The 23,061-nt window shown below is 43.9% G+C and overlaps 2 protein-coding genes across 5 annotated transcripts in view; both read left to right on the forward strand.

Annotated features, from left to right (window-relative positions):
- LOC133381827 (zinc finger protein 883-like) overlaps nucleotides 1–23,061 on the forward strand; it is a 49,840-nt gene that overhangs the window by 11,767 nt on the left and 15,012 nt on the right. The gene's annotated exons all lie outside the window — the stretch shown is intronic.
- LOC133381829 (zinc finger protein 850-like) lies at nucleotides 3,973–21,538 on the forward strand. 3 transcript variants are annotated; one of them, XM_061621334.1, is made up of 2 exons: nucleotides 3,973–4,396; nucleotides 18,659–21,538. In XM_061621334.1, the coding sequence occupies exon 2, from the start codon at nucleotides 18,755–18,757 to the stop codon at nucleotides 20,663–20,665; it is 1,911 nt and encodes a 636-aa protein (XP_061477318.1). In that variant the 5' UTR covers nucleotides 3,973–4,396; nucleotides 18,659–18,754; the 3' UTR covers nucleotides 20,666–21,538. The 3 variants fall into 3 exon arrangements, with proteins under 3 accessions (XP_061477318.1, XP_061477317.1, XP_061477319.1); XM_061621333.1 differs by lacking the exon at nucleotides 3,973–4,396 and adding an exon at nucleotides 4,746–4,912; XM_061621335.1 differs by lacking the exon at nucleotides 3,973–4,396 and adding an exon at nucleotides 14,519–14,600.

Consider the following 23,061-nt stretch of genomic DNA (forward strand, 5'->3'; position numbering starts at 1 on the left):
GACAAGCCTTATAAATGCTTGGAGTGTGGAAAGAGCTTGTGGTTCGAGTAGCAACCTTACTTCACATCAAAGAACTCACACAGGAGACAAACCTTATAAATGCTTGGAGTGTGGAAAAAGCTTCAGTTCAAGGAGCGCCTTTATGGTGCATCAAAGAACTCACACAGGAGACACACCTTTTAAATGCTTGGAGTGCAGAAAGAGCTTCAGTTGGAGCAATTCCCTTACTTTGCATCACAAAATTCATACAAGGGACAAATCTTATACATGGTTTGAATGTGGAAAGAGCTTCAGTCAGAGTAGCCACCTTACTTCACCTCAAAGAACTCACTCAGGAGACAAACCTTATAAATGTTTGGAGTGTGGAAAGAGCTTCAGTCAGAGTAGCCACCTTACTTCACATCAAAGAACTCATACAGGGGACAAACCTTATAAATGTTTGGAGTGTGGAAAGAGCTTCAGTCAGATAGGCTACATTAATTTGCATCACTAAACTCACACAGGGGACAAACCTTATAAATGCTTCGAGTGTGGAAAGAGCTTCAGTCGGAGTGGCACCCTAAGCATACATGAAAGAATTCATACAGGGGACAAACCTTATAAATGCTTGGAGTGTGGAAAGAGCTTCAGTCGGAGTGGCCACCTTACTTCGCATCACAAGACTCATACAGGGGACAAACCTTATAAATGCTTGGAGTGTGGAAAGCGCTTCAGTCGGAGTGGCACCCTAAGTATACATGAAACCATTCATACAGGGGACAAACCTTAAAATGCTTGGAGTGTGGAAAGAGGTTTAAGCAGAGTTCAACTTTTTCTGTGCATCAAAGAATCCATATAGTGAAGCAAAGCTACCAACAGGATTTTCTGGGCTCAGGACTCTATGCAGATTGGGCCCTCTGTTGTTTTTCATAAAATGTGCATATGCTTCATGTCAAATGCAAATTTGTAGCTTCTATTCAAGATGTGATTGGAGCACCAAAAATAATCCAGTGGTAACACTCAAATAGCAGCTGGTATGGCACAGTGGAGAGGAGAGCCTGGCTGGGAGTCCAGAGTCTGTGAGTTCCAAACCCCGCTCGTGTCTCCTGGGTGTCAAGGGCCTGCTAAAGATCACACCACAGAGTGTGGCTCAGGGGTTACGTGCCCTGCCACCTGTGCAGCCGTGGGCAAGCTGCGTAGTCCTAAGGAGCCCAGTTGCCCCCCAGCTGGCATTTGCGGATAAGGAAGGGGCTGGCTTGTGCAGTGGGGAGGACTAGCCTCAGAGGGAGGCAATGGTAAACCCCTCTCTGAATACCGCTTATTGTGAAAAACCATAGGGTCACCATAAGTTGGGATGGACTTGAAGGCAGGCCGTTTCCATTTCAACACTCAAATAATAAGATATCCAACAGAAAGAATATCAACAGGTGAAGCTTTCCCCATAATTCTGTACTATAAAAGGCAGATATTAATCTGCCTGCCACATTATTGTATAGCCACGAGAGGCTGTATCCTATAGCCAGCATGGATTTTTCGCATTCTGCAATGATAGATTTAAAATACCCCCATGCCATTCTGATGCTTCCCATAAGCTCATTTCAAACCAAAACCTCACAAAACGTATAGTCCTGAACTCAGAACCGCTTGCTTAACAACCCTCTAAGTTTTCATGGCAATACACAAAACAGTCAGAGAATCGAGAGTTCAAAGTGTAAAACGAGAAAAAAACCAGACCTGGACTTTTTTCTGTGAGAGTTCTCATAACCTGTTGAAATTCTTTAAAAATCAGCCTTGTTCACAGAGTACCTGTAATCCTGTTACTGACCTTGCCCCATTCGCTGACCTTCATCTTCTGCAGTGTAAAAGTAAAAAAAAAAATGCCTGGCTCATTTTTAATTAATTTAAGAATTTTGCATTGCAGTCAACGATAGTGTTGGGCATGCTCAGTAAGAATCAACTGTCAGTGTTCTAAGAGCCAGACTCACAGCTGCTGGGCTTGGCTAATCGGGGCCATAGCCACACCAGACTTTGAATTCACTTGAGACAGTCACGCCTTCCCCAGAAGAATCCTGGGAAGTGTAGTTTGTGAAGGGTGCTGAGAGGTGAAAAGGGGCAACACCTGCCATCTCCAAAGATGGAGAATTATATTTTTGTATGTTTGTTGGTGTTCTTCTTACTTTGCTTCTTTCCTGAAGATTATATTTCTCTCATTATTCATCCTGGAAATCTGTGTCAAATTTATATTTATTAATTTCAAAGCCTTTTTATTGGACAATGTCATATGATGGTGAAGATAGCCTTTAGTGTTTCAAACTGGAGGTTATGTTCAATTTGTGTGGTAGAAAAAGGAAAACCACGATTCCAAAAAATAGTTGTGAGGACTTTATTTGCTTAGCTGTCCCAAGGAGAGGTCTCCACATGACAGACAAAGAGCAAAAAAAATGGAGCACTGTGCTCTCAGAGCAGCTTGAACGGTGCTTGTAACAAAAAAATGTGTTCCAAGCAGGCATGACGTGATATGATGAGGGGAAACTTTTACAGGTGGTTCTGTGAAGAAGTTTTGCAGCAACAGCTAATAACACCATGTCTTCCAGCCTCCCCTTAGCAACCGCCCCTTATACGCACAGTAATTTATTTATTTATTATTTATTTATTTCTATCCTGCCTTTCCAGCAGGAGCCCAGGGTGGCAAACAAAGCACTAAAAACACTTTAAAACATCATAAAAACAGATCTTAAAATGCATTAAAACTAAACTTTTAAAAATGGTTAAAAACATTATTTAAAACATATTAAGCAATTCTAACACTGCAGAGCGCAGTGATCGACTGGGTGTGTAAGGGATAAGATAGCCTTTCCGGTCTCCTGGTCCCCAGCTGTATAGGGCTTTGTACACCAAAACTAGAACCTTGAACTTGGCCCGGTAGCAAATGGGCAGCCAGTGCAATTCTGTCAGCAGCGGGGTGACATGTTGGCGATACCTTGCCCCAGTGAGCAGTCTTGCCACCACATTTTGCACCAGCTGCAGCTTCCAAACCAACCTCAAGGGCAGCCCCACATAGAGTGCATTACAGTAATCAAGCCTGGAGGTTACCAGTGCGTGGACAACAGTGGTCAGGCTATCCCAGTCCAGAAACTGCCACAGCTGTCTCACCAGCCAAAGCTGGTAAAAGGCACTCCTAGCCACTGAGGTCACCTGGACCTCTAGCCACAAAGATGGATCCTGGAGCATCCCCAGACTACAGAGTACAACCCCATCCAAAGCAGGCAACTGACCAATTATCCAAACTCGGGAACCACCATCCCACAGTGCCTCTGTCTTGCTGGATTCAATCTCAGTTTATTGGCCCTCATCCAGCCCTCCACCGATTCCAGGCAGCAGTCCAGGGCTTGCACGGCCTCTCCTGATTCAGATGTTTATGGAGGAATAGAGCTGGGTACATACTGCTGACACCTCATCCCGAAGCTCCTGATAACTGCTCCCAAGGGCTTCACATAGATGTTAAACAGCACAGCTGGACAGTCACTGGTCGGGGATGCTTTAATTTGGATCCTTGCAGTGAGCAGGGGGTGGACTGGATGGCCTTTTAGGCCCCTTCCAACTCTATGGTTCTAAGGATACTTGCTGGGAAAGGGGGCAGAATAACAAGCTTTGCAAGAGGAAAGAAGTGGGTCTCCGGAAGAGTGGTGAGGCAGGGTCCCCACCAGGATGGGCAAAGAAACTTCCCAGTTAGTCGAGGCATGGGGCTTTATGTCAGTGGGACAGTAGAATCCACTCCGGGTTTTCCCAGGAGCTGTCCAAGGAGCTGAACCCTCTGCTGCTCCCAGCTTTCTCAGCAGCATCTCAGTTCATGCCTGCTGCAAATCTTGCAGCTGCCATCGGACCTCTGCTGGGGGGGAGGGGGGAGGGGGGAGGGAGGAGAAAATAACTGGGTGGTGGGTGGAGGCAAAAGGAGATCCCGGTCTCTGGGTCTGCGGGCGGGAAGGGGGAGCAGCGTAGCTGGGATTGAAGGGAGGAACTTACGGCAGCGAAAGTGTCCCGCTCCGAATAGCTCCACTCATCCCTGCACCTGTGTCTTGGTGCACTCCCTCTGCTGCGGGACCCAGCGCGACCTCCCAGGAAGACCTTGACAAGCCCCAGCCCAGGCACGCAGCCCACTGCTGGGCCGAAGAGGATCCGTTCAGCCCAGCGGAAGAGTGGCTAAAGGGAAGGTTCAGCTGCCCAGAGCCAGCCGCTGGCCGACCGCACTTAGGAGTGCTCACCGCAGTAACACGAGAGTCCCAGCTGGAAGGCAATAGGCAGGAAATCTGTTTCTGGCTGGACTCAGTCACTTCAGACTGCAGGAGGGTTGTAGCAGAGGGGGATGTTTCTCAACACAAGTCAGCACAAAAAGTCCCTGCACCGAGACATCTAACAGGTAAAGGAAACAGGGTTTAGGCTAACCTAAGGGGTTCCCTCGAAGCCTTTTCAAAAAAATGTGCATGGCATTTTTATTTTTAATATGGGGAAGGGTCACCGGACAGAAAGGCGCTTACCATCTCCCTTTGCTCTCCTGTGAAGCAGCGGAGGTAGGGTTGCCAGGCTCAGGGCCTGAGAATGATTTCGTATCTTTCAGAGAGCAAAGTCAGCCAAGTGCAGGTGTTCTTGCAACACTGTAATGGGAAAAACCACAAGGTGGAATTCTCCCTTCCCCCTGCACAACCTTTAAAGATACAGAAGACCTCTTGGAGGCCAGCCTGGCAGCTTCAGCCACTTGAAGGGTTAACCAAGCCCCACAGGGAGGAAGGGAAGAGCGCGAACGAGGGACTTCCCTTTCCTGCCCCGCCTCTCTGCGAGAAATGTGGGCTGGAAGCACCGGAGGAGCCCCTCTTTGTGCGCAGCGATGCAGTGAGCGGGGTTGCGCGTGCGAGGGGGAGAGAGCCTGGAGACAAAGGTATGCAATGGGGGCGGAGGGGAGGGTGGGAGAGGGCGAGGACCCCCTTAAGAGCCCCCTCCCAGCAGACCCTCCAGATCGGAGGCTGCAGCTCTGCCCCGTCCCGCCTGCCTCTCCCCTGAGCTGGGCTGGCTGTGTTGGGGCCAGAACGAAGCATCTATCGGAACATCTGTGGGTCTGAGGATGAATTTCGTGGCCTTCAGCTTGGAGATGGGGGCGCCCCATAGTTGGGGCAGAGCTAAGGAGACACCAGTGCGCTCAATGGGCCGCTTCTGCAGGTGTCCTCGTTTGTCCTTTGGTTCAGCTGTGATAGTTTAGTAGAGAGGCTCTTCTTTCAATACCTTTATTCTGCCAGCCCTCCTAGTCTGTTAGAATTAAGGTCACCGTTTAATTTAGGGAAGCCCACACGTGGCCCTGCCCTCCTTGTTTTAGGGTAGCCTGGCAGACAAACTGTTGCAAGGTGGGAGATACTTCCCTCCCTCTTCCTACACCAGGTGTAAGTTCCCTACTGAATCAGAGGGTATTATCCAGTTTCTCCTCACCACGCACCTTTCTGGCACATCCACAGTGTTCATTGAAAGCATATCGCTTCCCCCCAAGAGTCCTGGGAGTTGTAGTTTATGAAGGGTGCTGGGAATGTAGCGCAGTGAGGAAAAAGTATTCTCCAGGATTCGTTAGGGGAAGCCATGTGCTTTACATTTGCGCTGAATGTGCTTTAAATGTCTGGTGTGATCATACACTTCTGTCATAACTCCTCTTAAAAAAGGTAAATGTACTGTCTTCAAGTTGATTTCCACTTACGGTGACTCTATGAACAGAGTTTTTATGAGGCTGAGAGGCAGTGGCCCAAGGTCACCCAGTGAGTTTCATGGCTATGTGGGGATTCAAACTCTGGTCTCCCAAGTCGTAGTCCAACACCTTAACCACTACACCACACTGGCTTTCCTGTCTCCTCTTAGCTCAAGCATTTTGGTTGCCCATTTCTCTGCCTCTTATTTATTTATTTATTTATTTTATTCAGCTTATATCCCACCCGACTAGCGAACAGCTCTCTGGGCGGCAAACATAGAAACATATACAATAACAAAATTACAAGATCAATATAACAAATATAAAAGTACACCATCTAAAATAAAAATAACAACATTTACATAAATAACTTAGATTAAAATGCCTCAGAGAAGAGAAAGGTTTTAACCTGGCGCTGAAAAGATAATAGTGTCGGCGCCAGGCGTACCTCCTCGGGGAGACTATTTCACAATTCGGGGGCCACCACTTAGAAGGCCCTAGATCTTGTTACTACCCTCCGGGCCTCCCTATATGTCGGGGCCCGGAGGAGGGCCTTCGTAGTAGACCGTAGTGTACGAGCCGGTTCATAACGGGAGAGGCATTCCTGCAGGTATCGTGGTCCCTTCCATCTCTTCCATCTCTAGAATTCTATTTTTACAGTCAGGCAACCAGAACTGACCGGGGGGGAGGGGGGAGTGCTGGAGTGAACAGGAGAGGAGGAAGGGAGAGGAGAGGAGAAGGACTGGAGAGGCAGGTATTAAATTAATTAAAAATCAGCCAGGCATTTTTTTTTTAACTTTTAAACTGCAGAAGATGAAGGTCAGAGTATGGGGCAAAGGTCAGAATTAGGATTACAGGAACTCTGTGAACATGGCTGATTTTTAATGAATTTCAACAGATTATGAGAACTCCGGTCAGAAAAAAGTCCAAAAGGCAGTGGCGTCACTAGGGTTGGTGTCACTAATGTTACTCGTAAATCATAATTCCCATATATCACTGAATGTAATGGCAATAGTAGTGACAACTAGCAAAATTAAAGTTACACCTTTAAATTACAATATCATATGCACAGCCTAAATGTATCGTCACACAAACAACCTAGAATATTTTTTCCCTTTCTCAAGGACATGCAAAAGATTGAACCCAGGACCTTCTGCGTGCAAACCACATGCTCAGCCTACCACTGAGATATAGGGTAGAAAAACACTCACTGTTCTGCTGGTTCTAGTGCTTCTCCACCACTTTCTTCTGCAAATAAGAACATAAGAAGAGCCTGCTGGATCAGGCCAGTGGCCCATCTAGTCCAGCATCCTGTTCTCACAGTGGCCAACCAGGTGCCTGGGGGAAGCCCGCAAGCAGGACCCGAGTGCAAGAACACTCTCCCCTCCTGAGGCTTCCGGCAACTGCCTGCACCCCCTTAGTGATGCCACTGGATACATAATATAATTGTAATAAATAAATAAGTCAAAAGCCCAAACCATGTCCTTCTTACCACCTGGTCATTCACTCTACTTAAGTCTCATAGTTTCTCAGTTCTATAAGACTGGCTATTGCAAACTTTGGAAAGATAAAATAACATTCTCTTTCTAAGCATAGAGGTAGTGATGCAGGTCAGATCAACCTGGACTACTGGACATAAAAACATTACTGGTGATAGCTACTGTAAGTGCCTTTCTTGTTCCTTCAAAAAGATTCTTTTCTGCTTTCCTGTTTTTTTCTATTTCTATTAATTTATGTTATCTCTTCTTTAAAAAAAGCTCTACTTCTTCCCTTTACAAATAACTTCCATCTCCTTAAAAAAAAAAAGTAAGAAAAAAGCATGGTGATACTCAGGAAATTATAATCCTTACTTCTGCCTCCAAAATTCTCAAAGGCAGAATAGTTTTCGGGGGGGGGAAGGTGTTCATAAGGAACATATCCAGACTATAATACTTAGGCTGTTCCTATTATTATTTACAGTCAGAAATTATCCTCCGGTTACTCATTGCTATGAACACTAAAATAATAAACATAATTTGAATAAACTTTAAAAAGCTGTTATGATGGGTATCTATTTCAACAGTCAGGCTACCATTAAAATCTGTTCTAATTATTGTCACAAATCAAATCACATATTACCAGTGACATTGCTCTGGATCACTGATTATTATCTATCAGGTCAAAGACCCGTCAAGTCAAGCATTCTGTTTGCAACAATGGCTTAGCTGATATTTCTGGAATGCTTACAAACAGCAAGACATATTTGGATTGGGATATACTGTGAAATCATTTCCAGACAGGTACCATTCTAGTAAATTGCAACAAAAATAAGAAAGTCTTCTGGCACCTTAAAGACCTAACCCCATTTACTTAGGGGTAAGCCTTACTGATTCAACAGGAATTATTATTGTTTAGACTTGTTAGCTGCTTGTTACCCAAACATCTCCAAGCAATTACAACACATTTAAAAACATAAACATAGACAATTTTTTCCATTTTTTAAAAAAACATACAAAACAACTACCATTCATTAAAATAAAAGTGGGTAGACCTTGTTAGGATTGTACTGCAGGTTAGCCTTTAAGGTGTCACTTGACTTTAGTGAAATCAGCACTTTTTCATATTTTTATTCTTTTTTATGAAATTATTATTACCCCACAACCACTTTGTGAAATGATTTAACATTTCCATTTCTCTTAGGAAATGACTGGAGATCATAACATGATACTTGAAAAGTTTAGCCCTGCTCACTAAAATTTTAAAATTACAGAAAGGAAAAGCAGTTAGACTTTTCCTCTCCAATTCCTACCCCCCCCCCACACACACGCCTGTTTTTTAAATCAACAGCGGTTCTAGACCTGGCTAGGAGATAAACAATATTGGTAGTGTTGCATGACTAATCTAAAATGTTCAACGACAATCAATTAGTTGTACCTCAACTTGAGTTTTAATCGGAACCAAACAGATGAAAGCTGTAGCTGTTATAATATTCAAGTAGCTGAGTAGGAGAGGGAAAGAGAAACGACTGGCTGGCTCAGAAACTCGCCTTTCCCTTCCATGTGGTGTGCAAAACAGTCACCCCTGGTGGTGGTGGTGGGTGGTGCAGCAGCCTCAAGCACTAGCCTAGCCTAGCCTGCCTGGTAACGGCTGCAACGCCGCTCGAGGCCCTGCTCCATGGGAGAGCCAGCCGGTGCGGCGGCACCCTTCCCTGCTCTTCCCCCACGCCTCCATGTTAGCGTGGGCAGGGCAGTTCTCTGCCTGCCACGCTTCCTGGTGTCACCCCCTCTCATGGTGTCACCCGGGTGCGGCCCGCACCTGCCGCACCCCCGTAGTGACGCCACTGCCAAAAGGGCTCTGGGTTTTTCTCTCTCTTTTTAGACTTTGAATTTCTGAGTTCAGGACTGTAAGTTCTGTAAGGTGTTGTTTTGAACTGAGCTTAAGGGAAGGATCAGAATGGCATGGGGGTATTTTCAATTTAACATTGCGGAATGTGAAAAATCCACGTTGGCTGTATAATTCCAGTAGGATCACATCTGAGATTTGTATAAAGGCGTTATGATATTGGCAGTTTTATTTTCAATCTGTGTCTTAATGATCCCTCACATGGAATTCACCAATTTCATAGCTATAACTCTGTTCTTGAATACTCTGTTCATGGAATGCTCTGTTCATGGAAACTATGGAATGCTTTAAAAGAAATGGGAGTGCCAGAGCATCTGATTGTCCTGATGTGCAACCTATACTCTGGACAAGAGGCTACCCTATGAACCCGCGATCTCCAACAGCATCTGTCGTGGACTACCCTGTTCAGATCTTGTAAGTTCTGGTCTGTGTCTTTCTTTATGGAATCAATCAATCATTATAAAGTTCCTCCGTGAATGAATCTGTCATCCTGGCATCTCTTTTATAGAGTTCTTCAGTGTATTACTTCCATCTTCCTTTTATTTCATCTCAGTCAGTCAATGTGTTCCCCTGTTGATTATTCAGCTTCCCTACTCTTGGTCTAAATTTCCCTTTAATTTCTTCCTATACTTCTGTGTAAAATCTCTCAATTTCTTCTTCTTTTGTGTTTGCCATTGGAGCATAGACTGATATTATATTTATATTGGTTGTTGTAGTTGTTATGTGCCTTCAAGTCGATCACGACTTATGGCGACCCTATGAATCAGTGATCTCCAGAAGCATCTGTCATGAACCACCCTGTTCAGATCTTGTAAGTTCAGGTCTGTGGCTTCCTTTATGGAATCAATCCATCTCTGTTTGGCCTTCCTCTTTTTCTACTCCCTTCTGTTTTTCCAAGCATTATTACCTTTTCTAATGAATCATGTCTTCTCATGATGTGTCCAAAGTATGATATTCTCAGTTTCATCATTTTGGCTTCCATTTCTTCTAACACCCAGTTATTTGTCTTTTTCGCAGTACATTGTATGCGCAAAGCTCTCCTCCAACACCACATTTCAAAGGAGCTGATTTTTCCTTTCACTGTCCAACTTTCACATCCATACATAGAGATCGGGATGTCAGTGCCATTATTCCACAATTGTTTTTGGAGAATTTTTTGTAGGGTTGCAAAGTGTTGCTGTAGTTCACATATTCACAGAAACAGAAGCAAAAGGGAAACATTCACTATAGGAAACTTCACTAAAATTGCAAAGGAAATCAAACATATTTGAAGTGCCTGTCTGAATGATATCAGTCCTTTTAATATAGTTGTTTCCTCCCTGCTAAAACATCAGCACACAAAATGTCTTCTTTCTGTTATTTGGGCTGATTGCAGGTGTTGCCACCACTCACCATATGCTCAGAGGCACATTTTACCAAATTCTTCCAAGCTTCACAGGAAGTGAATTGGACTGTGAAAGACCAACCCAAATGGTGTTTACATTTTTAAAAAAATTGTAAATTTTTACAAATATCTCAGAGAGAAGGTTAGGTTTCCTGCTCCCCTTTGCATTCACTATACATGGAAATGGACTGCCTTCAAGTCGATTCCAACTTATGGCGACCCTATGAATAGGGTTTTCATGGTAAGAGGTATTCAGAGGTGGTTCACCATTGCCTCCCGCTGAGGCTAGTCCTCCCCAGCTGGCCAGGGCCTGCTCTGCTTGCCACTATAGCTGCCCAATTTCCCTGCTTCTCAAAGTTTGATAGGAATATCTGTGGGCTATGGGTACGTTCTTAAACCGCAAGGTTTCTTGCCTATTAGTGAATTTATTAACATGCAACTAAAGAAGAAGAAATAGATCAGCGTAAGCTAAGCAAAAGGAACACACCCTGCAAATCTAGAAAGAGCAGGGAGATCACAGATAAAGCTGAATTTTGCCCCTTTACTTGAAAGTGCCTGAACGGGACGTTTTCTGGACTCTCCTGCCTGGTGACCGATGACGGATCGGAGACATAAGAACATAATGACATAAGAAGAGCCTGCTGGATCAGGCCAGTGGCCCATCTAGTCCAGCATCCTGTTCTCACAGTGGCCAACCAGGTGCCTGGGGGAAGCCCGCAAGCAGGACCCGAGTGCAAGAACACTCTCCCCTCCTGAGGCTTCCGGCAACTGGTTTTCAGAAGCATGCTGCCTCTGACTAGGGTGGCAGAGCACAGCCATCACGGCTAGTAGCCATTGATAGCCCTGTCCTCCATGAATTTGTCTAATCTTCTTTTAAAGCCATCCAACCTGGTGGCCATTACTGCATCTTGTGGGAGCAAATTCCATAGTTTAACTATGCGCTGAGTAAAGAAGTACTTCCTTTTGTCTGTCCTGAATCTTCCAACATTCAGCTTCTTTGAATGTCCACGAGTTCTAGTATTATGAGAGAGGGAGAAGAACTTTTCTCTATCCACTTTCTCAATGCCATGCATAATTTTATACACTTCTATCATGTCTCCTCTGACCCGCCTTTTCTCTAAACTAAAAAACCCCAAATGCTGCAACCTTTCCTCGTAAGGGAGTCGCTCCATCCCCTTGATCATTCTGGTTGCCCTCTTCTGAACCTTTTCCAACTCTAGAATATCCTTTTTGAGATGAGGCGACCAGAACTGTACACAGTATTCCAACTGCGGCCGCACCATAGATTTATACAACAGCATTATGATATCGGCTGTTTTATTTTCAATAGCTTTCCTAATTATTGCTAGCATGGAATTTGCCTTTTTCACAGCTGCCTCACACTGGGTCGACATTTTCATCGTGCTGTCCACTACAACCCCGAGGTCTCTCTCCTGGTCGGTCACCGCCAGTTCAGACCCCATGAGCGTATATATTGTCCATTAAGCTTAGAACTTCCTCTCTCGTTACCACTATTTGTCTCAGTTCCTCAGAATCCCTTCTTGCAAATGTTAGTTCAGGTTCAGGGATCTGCCCTATATCTTCCACTGTGAAGACAGATGCAAAGAATTCATTTAGCTTCTCTGCAATCTCCTTATCGTTCTTTAGTACACCTTTGACTCCCTTATCATCCAAGGGTCCAATTGTCTCCCTAGATGGTCTCCTGCTTTGAATGTATTTATAGAATTTTTTGTTGTTGGTTTTTATGTTCTTAGCAATGTGCTCCTCAAATTCTTTTTTAGCATCCCTTATTGTCTTCTTGCATTTCTTTTGCCAGAGTTTGTGTTCTTTTTTATTTTCTTCATTTGGACAAGACTTCCAATTTTTGAAGGAAGACTTTTTGCCTCTAAGAGCTTCCTTGACTTTGCTCGTTAACCATGCTGGCATCTTCTTGGCCCTGGCGGTACCTTTTCTGATCTACGGTATGCACTCCAGTTGAGCTTCTAATATAGTGTTTTTAAACAACTTCCAAGCATTTTCGAGTGATGTGACCCTCTGGACTTTGTTTTTCAGCTTTCTTTTTACCAATCCCCTCATTTTTGTGAAGTTTCCTCTTTTGAAGTCAGATGTGACCGTGTTGGATTTTCTTGGCAATTGGCCAGTTACATGTATGTTTAATTTAATAGCACTGTGGTCACTGCTCCCAATCGGTTCAACAACACTTACATCTTGCACCAGGTCCCGGTCCCCACTGAGGATTAAGTCCAGGGTTGCCGTCCCTCTGGTCGGTTCCATGACCAACTGGTCTAGGGCATAGTCATTTAGAATATCTAGAAACTTTGCTTCTTTGTCATGACTGGAACACATATGCAGCCAGTCTATGTCTGGGTAGTTAAAGTCACCCATTACTACCACATTTCCTAGTTTGGATGCTTCCTCAATTTCATATCTCATCTCAAGGTCTCCCTGAGCATTTTGATCAGGGGGACGATAGATCGTTCCCAGTATTAAGTCCCTCCTGGGGCACGGTATCACCACCCACAACGATTCTGTGGAGGAGTCTGCCTCTTTTGGGGTTTCGAGCTTTCTGGATTCAATGCCTCCTTTCACGTATAGAGCGACTGCGCCACCAATACGTCCTTACCTGTCCTTCCGATATAGTTTATATCCAGGGATAACCGTATCCCACTGGTTTTCTCCATTCCACCAGGTCTCCGTTATGCTCACTGTATCAATGCTCTCCTCTAAGACCAAGCACTCCAGTTCTCCCATCTTGGTTCGCAGGCTCCTAGAATTAGCGTACAGGCACTTGTAAGCAGTGTCTCTCTTCAAGTGTCGTTGGCACTTGTGGTTAGGCCTGTGGTAATTTTGCTCTTCTGAATTTATATCCTGTGCCCCTGCTCTCACAATGCCTACTTCTAGGCCTACCCCTTTTAAAATTTCATCATTTCTTTGGTTTTTATCCCAGGGGGGAGGTTTATTCCGAACCAGACCTTTCTCTGAAGGCCTCCTCCACACACCTCTCTGCCTCTCTCAGCTTTTCCAGGTCCGCCACCTTGGCCTCAAGGAAATGAAGTCGTTCCCGGGGAGCCAGGAGCTCATTGCACCGAGAGCATACCCACGACTTCTGTCCAACAGGCAGATAGTCGTACATGCTGCAGGCGGTGCAAAACACTGGAAAGCCCCCACACCCCTGCTGGCTTCTTACCTGCATAGTTTTGTTTAAGGTTTATTACGTCAATGGGTTGGAGACTGCGGTTTAGTTGAGGTCAGGGAACAGACGGGCAGAGTGGGGGGCCCTGGCCTCCTCGCCCTGCTGCCGAACTTGCTCTGCTGCTTAACTCACCTTGACGCTTCGTCAGCTGGGGCTCCCTCTAGCTCGTGGAGCTAGACACCCACGGAGGCCCTGCCCAATCCCCAGGGTGGAGGGGTGAGGCTTGGGTAAGAGTTCTCCTGGGCACTCCGGAGTCGGCTGTGAGGTAGAGGAGGAGGAAGGGGAGAGAGGATGGTGGGCACCTGCGCATTGGACTTGGGGGTCCTCCTTGGAGCAGCGGTGCTGGTGGTGCTGGTCTCCCCTCCGGAGGTGCTGGGCATGGAGGAGCCACCAGGTGAGCAGACATCCCAGGTTGGGGGGGAGAGTAAGAGGAACGTCCTGACAGACAGTGGCATCACTAGGGTTGGTGTCACCCAGTGCGGTAACTCATGGTGTCACCCCCATGGACCTCCTCCTGTATCAGACCATACAGAATCCTTAGTAATGTTTTTTGTACTAATGTTACTCGTAAATTGTAATTCCCGTATACCACTGAATGTAATGGCAATGGTAGTGACATAAACAACTAGCAAAATTAAAATTACACCTTTAAATTACAATATCATACGCACAGCCCAAATTCTTGCTCTTATCACTAATGGGAGTTAATTATCTTGCATATGCCCATAGTAAATTTTCAGATACTTTCAGACCCTCAGCAATTTTCAAGTGGTCTATGTAGAAGAAAGGTATGGGAACCCCTGGAATAAGACACCTGCTTATGTCCCTATGCTGCTCTCTCCCCTCATTTAGGTGCCTGGGATGCATGCGTGTGGACACACCTCCTTACAATTATGGAAAGTGATTCTTTATAATACATCTCCAGACAGAAAGTTACATAGGTATTTATCAGTTGTTTAGTAGAAAATTCAGAGCTGCAGGGTCCCTTCATGATAGTTACAGCCACGTACACCCTTTTTTGCTCCTGGATTAAGAATGAGATCTTTGTTAATGCATTCTCTCACAACAACAAACATCTCTAGGAGCCAATCAGCATGAAAGTGGAGAGCGTTAGCAACTGAGAAGAGTCTTCTCAGTGGCTGACTCACCTCCTTTCACTCTGATTGGCTGCAATCTGCAGAAAAGGCAAGGAAGCCTATTAGAAGACTCTTCTCAGTGACTCAGTGATTTCCTATTTATTTAATCTAAAAAATATTTAAAATACATAAAAACAGCCAGGGGAAGATATTGGAGAAATATAAAATAAATACAAATAAAAAAAATGGGGGGAGGTGAAGAGACCTTAAATGTGCTACTCACCATCTCTCAGCCTATCCTCCCCTCAGGATGAAAACAATGGAGAACCATGACCACCCCCAGGAAGAAGGGCACACTTAAAATGTAGAGGAAAAAATCATCTACAACCATAGTGTGAAATCCAATACTTATTGGGACACAGTATGAAGAAATATTTATATAAACATGACTCTCAAATATGTTTATGAATTACACAATCTTTAAATATATTTATAGTGCAATCCGATGTTTGTTTACTCAGAAGCAAGTCCCAATGTATTCAATGGGGCTTACTCAAACTGGGAAGTGTGCAGAGAACTACAGCCTCAAGTGATAAGGAACTTGTTCTTTCAACTTGTTCTTTTAAGTTGAGACCTTATCCCAGTCTGAGTCTGTGTTGGAATTGCTTTTTAATATGTTTTTAAGCCTTTTCTTTGTTTTTTAAAAAATGTTTTTTTAAAGCTTTTACAAAATATTTTCAAAGATGTTTTAATATATTTTAAAGTCTGTTTTTATGATGTTTTAAAGTGCTTTTAGTGCTTTTGTTTGCCGCCCTGGGCTCCTCCTGGAAGGAAGGGCAGGATATAAATCAAATAATAAATAAATAAACTTCATTCACCCAATCCACAATTCAGAATCATGCCTCTTTAGGCTGTTTTCCAACTGTTTATTCTTGCTTTATGGTTCTTGGATTTTAAATGGCTTTATTTCTTGTTGTGAGCTGCCTTGGTTTCCAACCCTACCTCACAGGGTTGTTGGAAAGACTACACACACACACACTGCAGATGTATAAATACATACAGCCCATATAATAGTTTATTGTCAAACCAGTTGGTCATTGCAGTAAAATCAGTATTTGTTTTAAAAAAATCAGTATTCATTTCCTACAGAATAAAAACTATAATACCTAAGTAAGCCCTGCCTACTTGCTTTAAAATAGGACTGGAGAATGGGACAGAAAGAGTTAGAACACAAACACAATTCTTTTTTACATTCACTCCAAAGACCCATTGATTTTCAGCATGTTCATAACCATGTCTACTCAAAAGTAAATCCTATTGAATTCAATAGGATTTACTCTGGAGATATGGGATTAGCAATGCTTTTACCCCCACAAAAGCAAGTATTGGGAAGGTTTTCAAAACACTGCCCAGGATCTGACCCTTACACACAAGAGGGGGAAAAACTGAAATATATACACTTAACCAATTTATGAGATTTTCAGATAAACGGGGGGGGGGAACCACCATTTTCTGGCCTTGCCATAAGGTTTACTAGACACTGCCATAGGTCAAACAAACACTTCACTGATTGACTGCAATCCTGAATGGGCGGGGTTAAAGCTACAAAGTGCTATACAGTAGTTTAAAAAAAGATTTAACGGGGTGGCTGACGTTTTTATGTATATCTCGAGAACCGGACCACCTAGGAACTTAATTTTTTAAAAAAATTAAAGCTGAGAATCACCCCCCTCTGAAGGTGTCACCTGGTGCGGTCCGCACCCCCTGCACCCCCTAGTGATGTCACTGGGGATACCATGGTCTGAAAGATCTTCACTTTGGTGTTTGGTGATGCATCTTTGCATTTGAGGATCTTTTCTCATAGCTATCCTCCCCAGTCCAAGACTTCTTCTGATTTCTTGACTATTGTCTCCAGTTTGGTTAATGAATGTGCCAAGGTATTGATAATCCTTTATAAGTTAAGTGTGTCCACATTGCCAACTTTAAAGTTACATAAATCTTCTGTTGTCATTACTTTAGTCTTTTTGACGTTCAGCTGTAGTCCTGCTTTTGTGCTTTCCTCTTTAACTTTCATCAGCATTCGTTTTAAATCATTACTGGTTTCTGCTAGTAGTATGGTATCATCTGCATATCTTAAATTATTGATATTTCTCCCTCCAATTTCCACACCTCCTTCATCTTGGTCCAATCCACCTTTCCGTATGATATATTCTGCGTATAGATTAAACAAATAGGGTGATAAAATACACCCCTGTCTCACACCCTTTCCGATGGGGAACCAGTCAGTTTCTCTATATTCTGTCCTTGCAGTAGCCTCTTGTCCAGAGTATAGGCTGTGCATCAAGACAATCAGATGCTGTGGCACCCCCCATTTCTTTTAAAGCATCCCATCGTTTTTCATGATCTACACAGTCAAACGCTTTGCTATAATCTATAAAGCACAGTGTGATTTCCTTCTGAAATTACTTGTTATCCATCATATGTTTGCGATACGATCTGTAGTACCTCTTCCCTTTCTAAAACCAGCCTGGACATCTGGCACTTCTCACTCCATATATGGTAAGAGTGTTTGTTCTAGAATCTTTAGCGTTACTTACCTCGCATGGTATATTAAGGCAATAATTAGATAATTACTGCATTCCCTGGAATCCCCTTTTTTGGAATTGGGATGTACATTGAACACTTCTAATCTGTAGGCCATTGTTTAGTTTTCCATATTTGTTGCCAAAGTTTTGTCAAAATGTGGACAGATTCAGTCTCAGTAGCTTGTAGCAATTCTATTGGTATGCCATCTGTTCAACTCACATTCTAAAATCTCTGGTTCTTCACGACACAGTTCCTCCATGAATGAATCTGTTATCCTTGCATCTATTTTATAGAGTTCTTCAGTGTATTGCTTCCATCTTCCTTTTATTTTATCTCAGTCAGTCAGTGTGTTCCGCTGTTGATTATTTAACATCCCTACTCTAGGTCTAAATTTCCCTTTAATTTCTTCCTGTACTTCTGCATAAAATATCTCAATTTCCTCTTCTTCTGTGTTTGCCATTGGAGCATAGACTTAGATGATAGTTATGTTGATAGGTTTCCCATGAAATCTCATTGATATCACTCACTCAGACTTCGCATTATAGCTCCTAATTGCTTTTGCTATGTTACTTCTCACTATTAGAGCAACTCCGTTTCTTCTTAATTTCTCATTTCCTGCATAAAATATTTTGTAGTTTCCTGAAAATGTCCTATTCCCATCCATTTTAATTCACTCACGCCAAGTACTGTAATGTTGATACGTTCCATTTCTTGCTTGACAATTTCTAACTTTCTCTGGTTCATGCTTCTCACATTCCATGTTCCTATTGTGTGTGTCATACAACTCCGTACTCTCCTTTCGCATCTCTGCGCATCAGCCTCTGGGCTTCCTTTTGGCTTTGACCCAGCTGCATCATTAGTCACAGCGCTACTCGTACTTGTCCGTTGTTCTTCCCCAGTAGCTCGGTGAGTGTCATCTGACCTGGGGGTCTCATCTTCCAGCAGTGTCTCGTGTTGCCGGTAACAGAGAGCTAACATTGTGGGAAGGAGGGAGGGGATGCTGTCTGCCCTCTGGGCAGTGGAAAAGACCAAGTTCCTATCAGATAGGATCCATCCTAGGTTTGTAAATTCCAGCTGTGCATAAGTACTGGGCTGTTCACCTTAAATGGAGGAACAAGAGAGCAGATGTTTGTTACAATTCTCTCTCTCTGAGACTCTTTTCACAACCTGTTACCAAGCACCCACAGCTTGAATTACTCCATACAAGGCCTCGAGCTTTGACAGTTAAACTCTGATACCAACAGAGCTCCCAGAAATATGTTTTCAAAGTACAAATCATAATATATTCAAAGGATTTCTCCACAGCATTTTATTGCCTTTCCTTTTCATTCCATCAGGATATATTTGGGGAGTCAAGGCTGAGAGAGAAACATCTGAAGTATCACTGGAAAATGCTGAGGAGCAGCTGCAGGAGCAGAAACTGAGGAGTCAAGATGGAGAAAAAAGTAAAGGAGAGACAAACTCACACAGGAGACAAACCTTATAAATGCTTGGAGTGTGGAAAGAACTTCAGATGGAGTAGCACCCTTACTTTGCATCAAAGATCTCATACAGGGGACAAACCTCACAATTGCTTGGAGTGTGGAAAGAGCTTCAGTCGGAGTAGCACTCTTAGTTCTCATCAAAGAATTCACACAGGGGACAAACCTTATAAATGCTTGGAGTGTGGAAAGAGCTTCAATTGGAGTAGCACCCTTACTTTGCATCAAAGATCTCATACAGGGGACAAACCTTATACATGCTTGGAGTGTGGAAAGAGCTTCTGTCGAAGTAGCACCCTTACTTTGCATCAAAGAACTCACACAGAGGACAAACCTTATCAATGCTTGGAGTGTGGAAAGAGCTTCTGTCAGAGTGGCCAGCTTACTTCGCATCACAAAACTCACACAGGAGACAAACCTTATAAATGCTTTGTATGTGGAAAAAGCTTCAGATGGAGTAGTGCCCTTACGGTGCATCAAAGAAGTCACACAGGGGACAAACCTTATCAATGTTTGGAGTGTGGAAAGAGGTTCAGTCAGAGTGGCCAGCTTACTTCGCATCACAAAACTCACACAGGGGACAAACCTTATAAATGCTTCGAGTGTGGAAAAAGCTTCAGATGGCGTAGTGCCCTTACAATACATCAAAGAACTCACACAGGGGACAAACCTTATAAATGCTTGGAGTGTGGAAAGAGCTTCAGTGACAGTAGCACCCTTACTTTGCATCAAAGAACTCACACAGGGGACAAACCTTATAAATGCTTCGAGTGTGGAAAGAGCTTCAGTCAGAGTGGCACCCTTAGTATACATGAAAGAACTCATACAGGGGACAAACCGTATCAATGCTTGGAGTGTGGAAAGAGCTTCAGTCAGAGTGGCAACCTTAGTATACATGAAAGAACTCACACAGGGGACAAACCTTATAAATGTTTAGAGTGTGCAAAGAGCTTCAGTCACAGAAGCCACCTTACTTCGCATCAGAAAACTCATACAGGGGACAAACCTCATAAATGCTTTGAGTGTGGAAAGACCTTCTGTCAGAGGAGCAACTTTACTTCACATCGAAGATGTCACACAGGGGACAAACCTTATAAATGCTTGGAGTGTGGAAAGTCCTTCCGTCAGAGTGGAACCCTTACTTTGCATCAAAGATATCACACAGGGGACAAACCTTATAAATGCTTGGAGTGTGGAAAGAGCTTCAGTCACAGAAGCCACCTTACTTTGCATCACAAAACTCATACAGGGGAGAAACCTCATAAATGTTGTGAGTGTGGAAAGACCTTCAGTCACAGTAGCACCCTTACTTCGCATCGAAGAACTCACACAGGGGAAAAACCTTATAAATGCTTGGAGTGTGGAAAGAGCTTCAGTCGGAGTAGCACCCTTACTTCGCATCAAAGAATTCACACAGGGGACAAACCTTATAAATGCTTGGAGTGTGGAAAGATCTTCAGTTGGAGTAGCAACCTTACTTCGCATCAAAGATATCACACAGGAGACAAACCTTATCAATGCTTGGAGTGTGGAAAGAGCTTCTGTCAGAGTGGCCAACTTACTTCACATCACAAAACTCACACAGGGGACAAATCTTATAAATGCTTGGAGTGTGGAAAAAGCTTTAGATGGAGTAGCGCCCTTATGATGCATCAAAGAACTCACACAGGGGACAAACCTTATACATGCTTGGAGTGTGGAAAGAGCTTCAGTGACAGTAGCACCCTTACTTTCCATCGAACAACTCACACAGGGGAGAAACCTTATAAATGCTTGGAGTGTGGAAAGAGCTTTAGTCAGAGTGGCCACCTTACTTTGCATCAAAGAACACATACAGGGAAGAAACCTTATACATGCTTGTAGTGTTGAAAGACCTTTCATCAGAATGATTAACTTCAGGCACATCAAAGGATCCGTTGAAGGGAAGAGTTGTATAGATGCTTTGAATGTGGAAAAAACTTTAAGCAGAGTTCAACTCTTTCTGTGTATGAAAAGATCCATACAGGGAAGCCGGGCCAGAAACAGGATTTTTATGGGGAGTTTCAGACCCCCAACAATCTTCTTCTCTTAGCTTAACCACAGACTGTTCCACTTCCTTTTCACCTGCTAGTTTGGTGGCCTGTCAGTTTTTCCTGTGCAGAGGTTTTTGCTTTTCCAGAGATGGGTGAGCATCCAAGATGGGTGCTGAGGCCAAGGTGCCTGCAGAAGCCAAGATTGCCTATCTGTTGTCCAGTTGGCAGTGGTGTAATGTGCTGTGTGTTGCTAGAGGATCCTGACTAACCCGCCTGAGTAGTAGCCCAAGAGAAGAGACCGGCACACAGGCCTTTTAGTCTTAAGAGTCTTTTACTGACATTAAAGGTTAATATAGAAGAGAATACTTTCCTAACTCTAATAACACCCCCACACACACCAAGCAGTTTCGGTTTCAAGGCTTTATAGACAACAGAAGCTCTGTGCCACCTGCACATCTGTCCTTGAGCTTTCTGCAAGCCTTAACCCTTCCTTGGCATTCCTGACTGTCTTTGTGGAAAACCAGACCACTAGACTTTCCAGCAGCCTACAGTTTTCCCCATCATATCCCCCCTCTGGCAGTGACTGTGGATCTGATTTTACTGGACAGGTGTTTAAAATGAGTGGTCAGATGCTGTACCACTTGCCCTTCTTCACATCCAAAGTACTGCTTGTTGTTATGTGAAATAACTTTGTACCTAAATAATAAAGCAGAGTTTAACAGTGGTCTGAGATGCTTTTGTGTGCTGGCATGTGAGTGATTACCTTAGAAGCAGGCTTTTACCCTGCATCGAGATCATTGAGGCTTGAGACTTAGTAAAATTAAGAAAAGCTCCTTTATTTATAGAAATGCATAGTAGATAGGAAAGGCATACCTACTTCTAACTAACTCAGTTGGAGAGAGGGGGCGGAACTCCCAAACAACATGGCTGCCTGGCCCCGAAGCCCTGCAGTTGGTATTATAATTTTTTAGGTTTTATTGATGTTTTATCATTTTAAAGTGCCTCAAATTGTTTCGGAGAGCTGCAGCTTGCTTGGCAGTACAGACTGCTGTTAACAGATACTGAGAACACCTGCTCTCTCCGTTTTATTCGTGTTCTCTCTTAAAGACCTCAACTCAGCTCCATTTTTACAAAAACTATTGATGGCGGAGGCACATATCTGTGTCTTATATCTTGGACTATAAAAGCTCAGAGTGCAGATAGAGGTGACTGATTTATAAACTGCAAATCCCCTTTCACTAATTGCTCTGGCTGTGGTCCCCAGCCTGTCTGGAGTAAAGACAATGCACAGAGACTGTGACTGACTGTTTCTTACACTGGCAGAGATGGGAAGACTTAGAAGTCTTGGTAAGGGAGATAATTTGCTGCCTCCAAGTTCTATTTCTGGCTGATGGAAGCATCCGACTCTGGCTTGAAGAAACACACGGTGGCAGTTAGGAATCGTTTTGACCCCCTGTGTGCCGAAATGACTAACTATAAATCTGAGGCAAAGGGGAAAAAGGCAAGCAGCGTGTCTCCTCTTCCTCATATATTGCCTGAACAGAAACAGAAACAGAGATTGACACCTGGGAAAGCCGACCTGCTGGTGGAACAATCATTATTGATTAGCCAGACAGTCCAATCTATCTATGAAGGACATTACGGAAAAACTAGATTGCCTCTGTAACAAGTACTTCCTTACACCTCCTAATGCTCATCATCAGGAATGGCAGGGAGAGTTTAAGCGTGTAACTTACAATAACCCCTCAAAGGACAAAAACACGAACTCACTTATCTCTGTCCAGTTTGATATTGAGACCTGTGACGTTCCCATTCTGGCACCACCTGTGACGCTCTCACTCGTGGCTACCAGCAGTCAGGATCGTCATTCTTTCTCACTCTGCTCTAGCACAGATCCCACTAGATCCCACTGCTAGGCAGCACCACCAGCCACTCCCTGTAAACAATACTGCTAGAGACTTCGCCTTAGTCTCCCTAGGTCTTGTCACTTTGTGTCTGGGTACCCTTGCGGTCCACAACCCCCTTGTATCTTTGTCTATAAAGCATACAATCCTGGGTTGCTCTGGATACTTGATGATGTTACAATATCTCCCTTCACCACTGCCACCATTAGATACAGTTTCCCTTCAGCCTTGGTAATTACCCTGCCCTCCCTTCTGGTCTGTATATCCCCAGCCAAGGATCAGGCTTTAGGTAAACCAATAGAAGTATTTATTTGATAACACCAGGAAATAACAAGATTACTTT

Source organism: Rhineura floridana, chromosome 3 (genome assembly GCF_030035675.1).
Source record: "Rhineura floridana isolate rRhiFlo1 chromosome 3, rRhiFlo1.hap2, whole genome shotgun sequence".
NCBI classification, from domain to species: Eukaryota; Metazoa; Chordata; class Lepidosauria; order Squamata; family Rhineuridae; genus Rhineura; species Rhineura floridana.

What these genes read in the sequence shown, in the direction of transcription:
- LOC133381829 (XM_061621334.1), top strand. Translation starts at nt 18,755, where the DNA reads ATGGAGAAAAAAGTAAAGGAGAGACAAACTCACACAGGAGACAAACCT.